This window comes from Mobula hypostoma, chromosome 15 (assembly GCF_963921235.1).
Source record: "Mobula hypostoma chromosome 15, sMobHyp1.1, whole genome shotgun sequence".
In the NCBI taxonomy this organism is placed as follows: Eukaryota; Metazoa; Chordata; class Chondrichthyes; order Myliobatiformes; family Myliobatidae; genus Mobula; species Mobula hypostoma.
The window spans coordinates 60758296-60772588 of record NC_086111.1 but is presented as its reverse complement, the minus strand read 5'-3'; the positions used below and the strand labels follow the sequence as shown (position 1 = coordinate 60772588).

Here is a 14293-nt window from a genome sequence, read left to right as displayed (position 1 = left end):
TTTGACATTTGAGAAACTCTGAACTTTACTGTGCTCATGGACTTCTTCATCAAGTTATGGTATTGTTGCACTGTTTGTAACTATATGTTATAATTATGTGGTTTTGTCAGTTTTTTCAGTCTTGGTCTGTCCTGTGTTTTGTGATATCACACCAGAGGAAATAATGTATCATTTCTTAATGCGTGCATTACTAAATGACAATAAAAGAGGACTGCATGTCTTCATAATCATAAATTTGATCCTTAAACTCTTTTCCACGTGCAACCCAAGGCTATACTGCTGCACAAAAGACAATGGCAAATCGTGTTGATTTATCTGCTTACAGATAGTGAAGACCAGGCCCTTCTAGCCCAATAAGCCTCATCAACCAGCAAACCACCTATTTAGCATTAGCCCAATCACATTTCAATTTACAATTACCAATTAACCTACTAAATGGGTATGTATTTGGACTGCAGGAGGAAACCAGAGCACCTGGAGAAATGCATGCAGTTCCTGGGGAGAACGTGTAAACCCATTCCAGATGGTGCTGGAATTTAACTCTGAACTCCGGAGCTGTAATAGCATCATGCTAACCGCTATGCTTACCACGGTGCCCGTAATGCTTCTGTTTAACGGTGATACGCGAAACGTGGGAAGCGTGCTACATTTTCTCAAATCACATGATGAATCTTCATTGTCACAGGGAGTTGAAAATGGAATTGGTGTCATTTGCACAAAAAGCTGGTCTTGCACACAGTTCATACAGATTGAACACATTGAAGGAGAACATGGCAAGACAAAGCCACTGCAGTATAAAGCTACAGAGAAAGTAAAGTGCAGGTAAACAGTAAGATGCAAGATCATAACAAGGCACTACCCACAAGATGCCTGAGGAACTGAGCCATGGAAATGAATACACAGTCAACACTTCAGGCTGAGATCCTTCTTCAGGACTGTGAAGGAAGGGGGAAGACACCAGAATAAAAAGGTGGGAGGGGTGGAGGGGAAGGAGGGGAAGGAGGCTAGCTGGAAGGTGATAGGTGAAGCCAGGTGGGTGGGAAAGGTCAAGGTCTGGAGAAGGAATCTGATAGGAGAGGAGTGTGGACAATAGGATAAAGGGAAGGAGGGGGAAACCCTGCAGGAAGTAACAGGTAGGTGAGAACAAGTAAAAGGTCAGAGAGGGGAACGGTGGGGGGGGGGCAAAATTTGTTTACAGGAAGGAGAAATCAATATTCATGTCATCAGGTTGGAGGCTACCCAGACAAGGTAGGTTGTAAGGTCAAGAGTCCATCTTATCAAACATCTTATATCAGTGTGCTTTCAGGCTTTTTGTATCTTCTGTCTGATGGGAGAAGGCTAGCAAGCAACAGGTACCAAGAGTGTGTAGCAAAGCAGGTCAGTACAGGACCTCTGTTTTCTTGATATTGCTTTAAAGAGTGGTAGTAGATGGTTGTCTCTCTGCCTGAAGGCCTGTGACGAATAGGGATCTGTGCTCCCCATTGTTGCTTTTTAAAAAAATCTATATTAATTATTTAATTGTAAATGTGGTAAACATGATCAACAAATTTGTGGATGATATCAAGACTGGGTCATACAGAGTAACAAGGAAGGCTATCAAAGCTTGCAGAGTGTTTGGACCAGCTGAGAGAATGGGCTGCAAAATGGCAGATGGAATACAAAGCTAACATGTGTGAGGTATTTCATTTTAACATTGAAAAATCCAACACAGTACATGCCCTTTGCCCTACAATGCTGTGCTGACCTTTTAACCTACTCTAAGATCAACTTAACCCTTCTCTCCCACATAACCCTACATCTTTTCTAACATCCATGTGCTACCCCTTGCTTCTAATATGGTTCCTGCTAGACTAGAGTTCATCTACACAATTATGAAGGACAGACAAGGGTAAGGCTTACACAGTGAATGGCGCGGAGCTGAGATGTGCAGTAGAACAAAGGGGCTCAGGAACACAGATCCAAATTCTTAAAAGTGGCATCATACCTTGATAGGGTCTATTTGCGATAGATAAGTAGCAAAGGGAGCTTTTGCTACATTGGCTTTTATAAGAACATGCCGGACGATGCTGAGGATGTTCTACGAGTCTGTGGTGGCCAGTGCTATCATGTTTGCTGTTGTGTGCTGGGGCAGCAGGCTGAGGGTAGCAGACACCAACAGAATCAACAAACTCATCCATAAGGCCAGTGATGTTGTGGGGATGGAACTGGACTCTCTCACGGTGGTGTCTGAAAAGAGGATGCTGTCTAAGTTGCATGCCATCTTGGTCAATGTCTCCCATCCACTACATAATGTACTGGGTGGGCACAGGAGTACATTCAGCCAGAGACTCATTCCACTGAGATGCAGCACAGAGTGTCATAGGAAGTCATTCCTGCTTGTGGCCATCAAACTTTACGACTCCTCCTTTGGAGGGTCAGACACCCTGAGCCAATAGGCTGGTCCTGGACTTATTTCATAATTTACATATTACTATTTAACTATTTATGGTTCTATTATTATTTATGGTGCAACTGTAACGAAAACCAATTTCCCCTGGGATCAATAAAGTATGACTATGACTATAAGTTAAGCCATTAAGAAAAGGAGCTAGGATTTTAAGAAGAAGTTGTACAAGATGCTGGCGAGAGCAAGTTTGGATTATTGGTAGCGGTTATGGTCACCTACCTATAGAAAAGGTATCAATAAGCTTGAAAGAGTGCACAGAAACAGGATGTTGCTGTGACTGGAGGACCTGAGTTGTAGAGGAAGTTTGAACTAGGACTTTATTTTCTGGAGTGCAGGATAATTGAGGAAGATCTTATAGAGGTATATAAAATTGTGAGGGATTATAGATAGGATGAATGGTTGCAGGTTTTTTTCTCCCCATGTTGGGTGAGACTAGAGCTTACAGGATTGGGATGAAAGGTGGAATCTGAAGGAGAAATTTTTCACTCAGAAGGTGGTGTGAATGTGGAATGGGCTTCCAGAAGAATTGGTGGATGCTATGTCAATTTTAAATTTTAATAGAAGTTTGGATAGATAGAAGTTTGGATAGCGTGGAGAGGGGAGACTTGCAGCATGGACAACTGCTGGTCTTCCATACAGCCTTGCCCAGGCCTGCGCCCTGGAAACCTTCCAAGGCGCAAATCCATGGTCTCACGAGACTAACGGATGCCTATGATGGATAGATACATGGATGAGAGAGGTATGGAGGGCGATGATCCAGGGGCAGGTAGATGGGATTAGGCAGAAGACAAGGCTGGCATGGAGTAGATGGGCCAAAGAACCTGATTCTGTGCTGTAGTGCTCTATGACTCTATAGAGACTACAATGATTCCCAATTTAAGAGTGTAGGATGAACAGTTGTGCAGATGGCCTCTAGTCCAACAGGAAGGTTAATGGAAGCAAAGTGCAGCACGGCTGCAAAATAGATTGAAGACAGTGTTAGAGTTATGCATGAGTCTTGCTTGACACTAATCTTGACAGATTAGCTTTATTGTTGAACTGTTAATTAGAGTCATGCCTTGCATGCCAGATTGACGTAAACATGCAAGAAATGAATTTCATCCCTCAGCTGGATTTGAGACATCAAGGCAACTCATCTGGACCGCACCATGGCCTTTGTTCAATTACATCTTTGCCTGAGTGAAGGACCGCAACGATATCTCCATCACAATATACCTGGTTGTTTGGGCAGTGATATTTCTAATTGTCCACAAGACACCAGCCACAGTAGGAATGTTGCTACAATTAAATCAGCGTTAAAGCCCTCAAAATGCCCTGATAAGAGTAGGTCTTCTTAGGCAATATTTCATAGATAACCTGTTAGCCCCCAGTCAATAGCAATCACACAGTGTGGGCACGTGGCCAAATGGTTATTGCATTGGACTAGCGATCTGAAGGTCGTGAGTTCAGGCCCCAGCCGAGGCAGCGTGTTGTGTCTTTGAGCAAGGCACTTAATCATACAGTGCTCTGCGACGACACTAGTGCCAAGCTGTATGGGTCCTAATGCCCTTCCCTTGGACAACATCAGTGTCGTGGAGAGGGGAGACTTGCAGCATGGGCAACTGCTGGTCTTCCATACAACCTTGCCCTGGAGAGTGAAGACTTTCCAGGCACAGATCCATGGTCTCGCAAGACTAACGGATGCCTTTAACTTTAAAGTGTCTGCGGCATCTGGGCTGATCTGAAGTCCACCATAATGGGCCCCTCTGAGGAGAGTCTTACTTTTTCTCAAAACACCAGAGCAGGCTTGATGAGAATGATGAGGACCATAAAAGAGGCTCTTCTGGACTGGAAGATCTATCCTCACCACTAGAAAAAGAAACAGGCATGCATGCCAAGACTAAAATCCAACAAAACATCCCCGAAGCTGAATAATAAATGGCAGAAGAATGTCTAGCAACTTATGATAGCCATGCATAGATTGAACAACCTGGCCAAGGCCAGTTGCAGCAAAAACACTCTTAGCCCCTAACATAACACTCATACCTCATACTGGAAGAATGGCAACCTAAATTAGAATTGTCTGTGAAATTAAGAATTTTCACATTTGTGTTTTAAGATAACTACAGCCTAAAAGGAATTTGGAAGATTGCCGGTTGAATTGAATCCCTGATCAATAATCTTTCCAAAATAGCTTGTAACTCTCAAAGCAAAATCTCACTGGAGTTTTCAGAGCCTAATTGTTATAACCTCAACCGGAGAGAAATGCCGTACTGTATTATCAAAACAAAGCAAGTTCCTGATGGTATCGGACATTTCCATCCAGGAACACCGCCCAAGAGAAAAACAAAAAGGGAAGAGATTGTGGACATACAGAAGCACATCACACAGCAAAGTAAAACAGAACATTCGTTGAAATGATGCATTCAATTCAGTCACTTCACTGGCCTGATTAGTACTCCCAAGGGCCATGTAATAACAGAGGAGGTGAAGAGCCCAACAAGACCGCAGGCGTGCAGGCTATGCCAGTTTACTGTATATGGTTGACTGCTGACCCTGTGGACAAAGCCCACACACCCATTGCCAAATCTCAGTTGCTTAAGAAAACAGGGCCAGTTGCCTCTAATAGTTAAGACAATAATGACAAAGCTAAAGGGCAAAGTTCCTAATGTCAACCTATATGAACAAGTTAAAAGATTAACATCTATAATTGAAACACAAACCAATACTTTGTGTTATATTTAGCCTTAAGATTTGAAATGTCCAATGTTTTCCAAATTGCATTTCATCTATCCATATCACTCTTGTTGATGCACAAATAAGCCAACATATTTAAAGGTCTTAGTTATTCAATGAACTTACTTGACCTATTTGTATAGGCCCAAGCATTTTCATCCACAGAACTACCCAATCTCTATGTTTCTACTGTGTCTTTGCCTTTAGACCTCTGCAGTGGAAATGCTTGGGCTCCATTTTCTGAGTAGGAAGCTGAATAGTTATACAAGTCATGGCCATGCATCTGAGAAGCAGGCCTTTTGGCTCAACCCATCTGTGCTGCCAGCAAGCTAGTCCAATCCAGTCACATTTGGCTCTTAGTCCACTAAATATCTCCCATCCATGCACCCACTTACATGGCTCTTAGAGATGTTGCTAAGTACTCACCTCAACCACCATTTCTGGCAGCTTATTCTAAATATGCACCACCCTTTAGATGAAGCAGCTGCCTCTGATGTCTCTTTTATATCTCTCACCTCTAATCTCAAAAACCTGTGCCATCTTGTTGTAGGAGTGAGGCAAGTGATAATTGAAATGGGCAGACATCCTCATGGAGGTCATTTAAGCACCACTTTCTAAATGGTCCAATATACATAACAAGGGTAATGTTTGTTCATCTTAATCCAGACAAAACTTCAGTTGGCATCTCTTCCTCCTCCTTTCTCTCTCAAGTAATTTTACATCCACTCTTTAAGGCAAATTAAATTAATGTACTTAATTTCTTAACTTCAGACATCCCACCTCTCCCGGAAGTTCCGGGAGTCTCCCGCATATTAATAGTGGCTCCCTGATGCCCGCAAATTATATACAATGTCCTGGAAATCAATTCTTTTGAGAGAGAATGAGCGAGCGTGAGAGCAACCAAGAGAGAGAGAGCGAACGCGAGAGAGACCACGAGAGTGAGAGACAGCGTGAGAGCGAGCGCGTGTGAGAGACAGCGAGCACAAGAGTGACCACGAGAGAGAGAGAGAGAGAGAGAGAGAGAGAGAGAGAGAGAGAGAGAGAGAGAGAGAGAGAGAGAGAGTGTGCGCCATGGCAGAGTGTTCCAAAAAAAGAAAATATAAAACGTACGTCACCCCAGACTACCCTAAAGTGTACCCTTGCCTAATAGGGGTCAAAAATAATGACAGTGTTTCTTGCTGCACTGTTTGTAACAGTGACTCTTCTATTGCCCATGGTGGGTTAAGACTGTAAAAGACATGTTGAGGTGAGTTTAACAGGTGTCATTCATTCATTAGCATAGCTGACGTTATTTAAGCTAGCTGGCTAGCTGCTAAGGTGCTACTCTATTGCAGACATCCCACCTCTCCCGGAAGTTCTGGAAGTGTCCCGCAAATTAATGGTGCTACCTCCCTGAAATGAGTTTTTGCAGGGTGGGAAGTCTGTAACTTCCATATCCTTTTTCTATTTTAGTAAGTTCTTGATAAAAAGTGTAGAAACTGCCAAGGTTAAACAGGAAGTTAATTTATTGAAATTATAACTCAAAAGTTTATATATAAACTTTTATACAGGGATGAGCTATTCAGCCCATCAGATGCAGGCTTGCTCTCCTTCATAGAATCATTGAACACTACAGCACAGAAAGAGGCCCTTCAGCCCATCTAGTCTATGCCGAACTGTTACTCTGTCTAGTCCCATCGCCCTACGATTGGACCATAGTTCTCCATACCCCATATCAACGTACTTATCCAAACTTAAATGTTAAAATTGAACCCACGTCCACCACTTGTGCTGGCAGCTTTTTCAACACTCTCACCAGCCTCTGTGAAGAAGCTTCCCTTCACGCTTTTCTTAAACAGTTCACTTCTCACCCTTAATCCATGACCTCTAGTTCTGGTCTCACCCAACACCACTGGAAAAAGTAGTATTTGGTTCTAGTTATTTATGCTATTCTAGTTATTGATTCCTCTCTCTTTAGTTACCTCTGCATTATTGGCTATAGTCTTTGGTCATCAGCTAGACTCTAAGACAGCGGTTCCTAATCTGAAGTCCACAAGCCCCTTAGTTAATGGTAGATGCCCACAGCACAAAAAAAGATTGGGAATCCCTGTTCTAAGGTGCAAAGGGATGCATGTTTCTAGAATAGAATTCAGCAAATACACTAATTTCGATGGAGTACATATGGAGACAAATCACAATTACTGTTTACAGCCTTCACACTACTTAGCTAAGATAAACAAGGCTGAGTAAACCTTCAGCTATTTATATACAATACAATGCTATTGAACAAAAGCCACTACAACAAGGCCTTCTCATTGTCCAGTCTCAGTGAACTTTTGGTGGTTCAACAAGAACAGATTTGCCAGCAGAATTTGTATAATTTGTTTTGCAAAAGATAAACTTAACCATGCCTATGGTCCTGGCTGTTCTCCAGAGAACCTTGCTGGAATCATTCAAACACAGAGTTTGCATTTTCTGCCCCCGCAACCCACCCCCTTCCAGCCTGCAGTTAAAGTACCCACTCTCAAAGAAACAGTTCACAAAAGGAGGATAGCAATCTGTGGGCAATGACTTCAACCAACGACGCGGACTTTTGCATACTGGTTGAACGCCCAAGTTGGTGTGGTCTTTCATTGATTCTGCTAAGGTTATTATTCACAAACTAGAGAAAATCTGCACACAAAATGCTGGAAGAACTCAGCAGACCAGGCAGTATCTATAGAAAAGAGCAAACAGTCAATGTTTCAGATTGAGACCCTTCATCAGGCCCTGGCGAAGGGTCTCAGCCTAAAACGTTAAAGGTTATTATTCTCTGGATTTATTGAGTATACTCACAAGAAAATGGATCTCAGGGTTGTATATGGTGACACTTGTCATTATCTCAATCAGAAAGAGCTTAAATATATCCATACAAAAAAGGTAAAAATCTGTGTTCAAAAATTGAAATTCACTTCTGGATGCATTTTACGAGGGATGATTGATACGTTTGTGGCCTAAGGTAGAAGGAGTCAATTTTAGAAAACCTAGCACATTTATTTTTCAACATAGTCCCCTCCTACATGTACACACTTAGTCCAGCGGTCGTGGAGCTTACGGATCCCTTCTTTGTAGAAGTGGTCCACAGCAGGGGTGATTGATAAGTTCACCCCTAGGGTAGAAGGAGTTGATTTATTAACTTCAAACTTTCTGCATTATCACTCAAAGAGTTGAACTGCACGTACGTATAACGAGAGCGTCTTGGACCTCCAGGTGGTCCACAGCAGGTGTGATTGATAAGTTCGTGGCCTAAGGTAGAAGGAGATGCTATACAGCTCTTGGTACATGCACGTGCAATTCAACTCTTTGACTGAAAATGCAAAAAGTTTGAAGTTAATAACTCATCTCCTTCTAGTGTAGGCTATGAACCTATCAATCATCTCTGCTGTGGACCACTTTCTGGAGGTCCAAGACACCAACTTCTACAAAGAAGGGATCTGTAAGCTCCATGACCGCTGGACTAAGTGTGTAAATGTAGGAAAAATAAATGTGCTAGGTTTTCTAAAATTGACTCCTTCTACCTTAGGCCACGAACCTATCAATCATCCCTCGTACATTATCAACAACCTTGTTACATTAACAATCTTACATTTTTCTACCTTGCTCAACCTTTCCTCATAAGAAAGACTCTCTAATCCAGGCAATTTGATAATAAATTTACTTAGAACTTTGAAGATTGAAACTAACAAAAAGGTAAAACAACCACAGCAGATCGAATTTGGCTGGCAGGGTATGCAGAAATACTGAAATTTGCTATGTATCTTATAAGTCTCCTCAAAAGATAACACTATTTCCTGAAAAATGCACTAATTATGCAATGGGTTCCAGCACCGCTCAGCCTCTCTGTCACAAAATCTTTTATAATCACTCATTTAACTCATTCCCGCAGATGAATGGATTTCAATCTCAAGTACTTGGTTCCAAGAATTGAAATTTCAATTCAATGGCTAGAATGGAATAGTTGGAACAGGAAAAGAATTTCTTACAACCTGTGATTATCTCAATTACAAAGAGCTTAAATATATCCATTCGAAAATAAGTAATGGAGAAATCTTTGTTCAAAAATTGGAATTCCAGGGTCAACCCACAGAAAGCTGTGGGGCCCAATAATACACCAGGTCAGATTCTGGAAGACTGTCAAGCCCAGCTAACTAAGGTGCTGATGAATATATTCAACATCTCTCTGGAACAGTCCAATGTCCCTTCAGTTTTCAAGGTTGCAACCATAATTCCAGAGCCAAAGAAGGCAACAGTAACCTGCCTAAATGACGATCATCCGATGGCATTAACATCAACCATTGTGAAATGGTTTGAGCGTCTGGTCATGGAGCGCATTAAAACCTTTCTACTGGCTACACTGAACCCTCTCCAGTTCGCTTATCACTCGAATTGATTCACGGTCGGTGCCATTTCCTCTGCCCTCCACTCTGACACGTTCCACATGGAAAATTGGGACCCATGTGCCTGGCTGCTGTTTATGGACTTTAGTTCTGTGTTTAACACCATCATACCCGAGAAACTGGTGGGAGAACTGTCCTCGCTGGGTCTCAACAACTCCCATCGTAACTGGATACTGGACTTCTTAACAGTAAGGCTACGGTGTGGGCACCAATGTCTCTGGTCCCATTGCACTGAGCACTGGCGCTCCCCAGGGCTATGTGCCCAGCCCATTCCTGTTCACACTGCTGGTGTACAACTGTGTCGCAGAATTCAGCTCAAACCATGTCATCAGGTTTGTAGATGACACAACAGTGATTGGCCTCATCAACAATGATGACGAGTTGGAGTTCAGGGAGGAACTGGAGTGGCTGCTGAACTGGTATAAGAACACAACACAAGTCTGAACAAGGAGCTGACCAGGGAAATGACTGTAGACTTTGGGAAGGTGCAGATGAAATACTCCCTCTGCGCATACATCGCTCCTCTGTAGAGAAAGTCAAGCGCATCAAGTTCCTGGGAGCTCACATCATGGATGACCACGCCTGGTCCTTCAATATCACCTCCCTGAATAAGAAGACGCAGCAGCACCTCCACTTCCCAAGGAGATTGAAGCAGACAAGGCTCTCTCTCTCTCTCCACCCCCCCCACCCCATCTTAACTGCATTTTACAGGAGCACCATTGAGAGTGTCCTGGCAAGTTACATCTCCATCTGGTATGGAAGCAGCAGAGCATCAGACTTGGAAGTCCCTACAAAGGGCAGTGAGAGTGGCTGACAGTAACTTCGGGGTCTCTCTACCAAACATTGGGGACATTTATCAGGAGACCTGTCTACGCAGGGCCCTTAGGATTATCAAGGATCCCATCCATCCATCCAGCATCCTCTGACTTTCTACCATCAGGCAGGAGACTCTAATGCATAACGTCAAGAATGGTCGGGATGGGAAACTATTTCTTCCCTCTGGCCATCAGGCTTCTGAACACCCTGCTGCATCGCATTCTCAGGGTCACCAGATAATTTGTACTGTACCTGAAAATATTTAATTTATGCACTTTACTTTGTTTACTTATGCATAATTCACTTATAGATTTAATTCTTACTTTCCTAGGTTTTTGTGTGCTATATGTGCTACTGTGCTTTACACCGTGGTCCAGAGAAACTTTGTCTCCTTTGACAGTATACATATATATAGTCAAATGGGTTGCCAGCAATGGTGGTGGAGGCAGATACAATAGGGACTTTTAAGAGACTTCTGGATAGGTACATGGAGCTTAGAAAAATGGAGGACTATGGGTAACCGTAGTCATTTCTAAGGTAAGGACATGTTCGGCACAACTTTGTGGGCCGAAGGGCCTGTATTGTGCTGTAGGTTTTCTATGTTTCTAACTGACAATAAACTTGACTTGACTTGAAAGTCATTTCTTCCAGATGTATTTTACATTGTCACCAACTTTGTTACATTAACAATCTTATATTTCCCAACTTTGCTCAACATTTCCTCAAAAGACATGCCCGGTAATCCAGGCAGCATCCTGGTAAATCTCCTCTGCACCATCTCTAAAGCTTCCCTGTCCTTCTTTATAATGAAGTGACTAGAACCGAAAGCAATACTCCAAGTGTGGTCTAACCAGAGTTTTATAGAGCTGCAGCCTTACCCTGGAGCTCTTCGAGTCAACCCCTCTGACTAATGAAGGCCAATACAGCACATCACCCTATCAACTTGCACAGCAACTTGGAGGTATCGATAAATGTGGACCTCAAGATCCTTCTGTTCCTCCTCACCACTAAGAATCCTATCAATAACCTTGTATTCTGCCTTCAAGTTTGACACCCATCTGCCACTTCCCAGCCCAGCTTTGCATCCTACCAATATCCCATTGTAACTTACGGCAACAATGACAACACCATCAAAATGCATGTCATCTACTAACCCACTCTTCCACTTTGTCATCCAAGTCATTTATACAAATCACAATGAGCAGGGAACATTCACATATTACCCTTTAGGAAATGTCTTAGCTCATTGTATAACCCAAGACATTTCCAAAGCCAACATTAAAATGTGGATCTACCACAGGCTATTAAAGTGCCCTTTGCATTCTGCTGGAGTTACCAAATGATTTTGGTAACCTTGCTAAAGAACGTACAGTCACTCCAAAATCAGGTCAAGCCAATGAATTAATGACCATAAACAAATCTGACCTGTGTGACTGGATTACAAAATTATTTGAGAAAATAGTTACATCACTTTGGCAAACCAAAATTACACAAAAAGGGGCATTGCCTACAAGGCCTGTATTTATTCCCCAACTCTTGAGCTGCCCTTTTCTGCTGCAGCAGTGAACCCACTGAAAGCATTCTCACACCATGTTGGTGAGGGAGGGGTGGCGGGATGTTGGGCCAGCAATGAAGTTACTTTGACACATTCCGACTGAAGCTGATGCACGGTTTGGAGGGCAAGCGGCGGACAGCGGCTTTCCCTCGCATGACTCCCCTATGACGGCTGGATGGTGGAGTTTGGGCCGAACATTTAGATTTTGGGGCATACGTTTGGAAACGTGTAAACTTGCCTAAGTGGCGGGGGTGGGAGATTAGGCAAGGGAAGTCACTTTCTCGTAAACAGGAAACACCGAATACTGGACCACCACCTAATCCAATCGCCAGTATCAATACTAAGCAATCTCCCCATCACATTCCCACCAGCCCAGCATCTGAATGCCTCCAAAGCAGTGCAAGACCGAACTACCCGTCATGCAAGGCCATCGATTCATTCCGGCCGTGGTGAACAGAACACAACTTGCTCGTGGTCAAGGTGATGTACCTCCACGTGCAAGACAGTCAAATCACATTCACACATATTACGACAGCGGTGTGGTGAAGAAATTGACTAAAACTCAAACAAGAGTGATCGGGGGTGTTTAGAAATCCCACTGCGTGCCCAGGTTTCAGGCGGATAGATGCGCTGTTTACATCTCTAACGCCCTTCTCTGAAACTGACAGCCTTGCTGAAATCCAGCGAGGGGTAGCGGCGATTGGACAGAGATTACATCATTTCATTGCATCTTCTTGCAAGTCCTATAAAAAGGTCCTTGGGAAGTCGCTGATGTGCAGACAATGAAAAGGATTGGGGGCGGGGGAAGAAGAGAAATGTTTTAACACTGGGTGCTCTTTCCGTCTGCTCCAGGAACTGAAACAATGGAAGAAAGCGTCTCCCTAAAACCCAAACCACTTGGCTGAAGTTTAACTCAGGAACATATATAAAAAACATACTTCCCCTCCCCCGCTACGCCGAAACAAAGGCAGCAGAACTTTTTTTTCTCTCGTTCCCGCAAGCTGATGCTGTGAAATGCGTGGGTGCTCTTTAACACAGTTAAAACACACACACACACAGTACGCGATGTAAACAATTTGGTAATCAGGTATTACAAAACAGGTTCAAAGCTGGTCAGACTCCCGCGCCAGTAAATAACGATTCGTCGAAATGACCACACACACAAAAAGGGATAGTGACGTTACACAACAGAATGTGCAATCTGGAGGAGGAAGCGAGTAAACAATTCCCGAATGGAACATGAACTCCCAGAACCACCGCAATACTACAACCTAGGGGGAGGGGAAGAGGAACAAGACTAGTCTGTTTGCAGCATACTCCAATGGTCTAGCCTCAAGCATCGCATTCATTAATTTATACACTGGACGAACCCAATAATATATCAATATTTAAAGACAACATCATTTCCTCCTCTTTCTTCCAGCCGCTAACTATGGAGTGGGGAAATATCACCCCCGGAGACTCCTTCTGTAAGAAGTTTACGTCTCTCCCCTTCACTCTCTGGCTGTTAAATCCTCTCATTACCATACTCACGTTTTTCGTCATCAGCGTGTAGTAAAGATGCTGCCCGGGACAAGACATCCAGAGGGGTCTCCATTCCTTAAATGTATCTGCATATAAACCTCTGCAGCCTGAAAGAATGAACGCAAAACAGAGCACACTGCCTGTACCACATCAAATGAAGAAACTCGGCTACATCTTTTCGAGTGAACAAGAACGCGATACAGTCATTCAAAACAAGAGGCACCAAAGCCTCTAATATAACACACAAAAAGGCAAGCTTTAAATCCAGAATCAATATCATTCCTCCTTCCCTTCATTATCAGCTGCTGGCGTCCACTTACATTTCTTTTTCTGAGTATAAATGTAATGTCTAGCTTGTGACATTTGCAATGTCTGGTCGCAGTGCTATTTACCTGTGTTTGATGCCAGCGCCTCTTGGCTGTGAAGTAGATACTCTGACGGGGGAAGAATGTGAGGAATGATGGAATTCTCTCATGGCAGGTGGTGAAAGTGCTACAACATCATTGGCTCAGAGCGACTCCAAACTCCGAATAAATTATGCTAATAAGCGCCAGGCGTCATATCCTCAGGTAGAGTCAGTGGGGACGATGCGGAAGTGTCTGAACATGACTAACCGTAACCTTAGCCTTAGCCTTGGTCTCGTCACGCCGGTGTTAGTGTTATTCAGAGCGATGGGGGCGGTGGTGGTGGTGGTGGTGGGGAATCATTCTGATTTTCCTTTCGAGATTTCCCTCTCGCTTTGCCCAGTGTTCAACATTAAATGCACATTTTTAAAAAACCGGCAAGGAAATTTACACTCTTTGGAACGGGCGGCGTGGACTG

General features: G+C 43.4%; 1 protein-coding gene across 3 annotated transcripts in view; it reads right to left on the bottom strand.

The window, feature by feature from the left end:
- vgll4b (vestigial-like family member 4b) overlaps positions 1-13963 on the bottom strand; it is a 144438-nt gene extending 130475 nt beyond the window's left edge. The window contains exons 1-2 of one of the 3 annotated variants that reach the window (XM_063068169.1): positions 13864-13900; positions 13481-13578 (exon numbers count right to left, since the gene is read on the bottom strand). In XM_063068169.1, coding sequence (XP_062924239.1) covers positions 13481-13544 — 64 coding nt within the window. In that variant the 5' untranslated portion in view covers positions 13545-13578; positions 13864-13900. Of the gene's footprint in view, positions 1-13480; positions 13594-13863 lie in introns of those variants that run through there. The other 2 variants (XM_063068171.1, XM_063068170.1) reach the window with 2 other exon arrangements.
- Between the last annotated feature and the right edge of the window lie 330 nt (positions 13964-14293).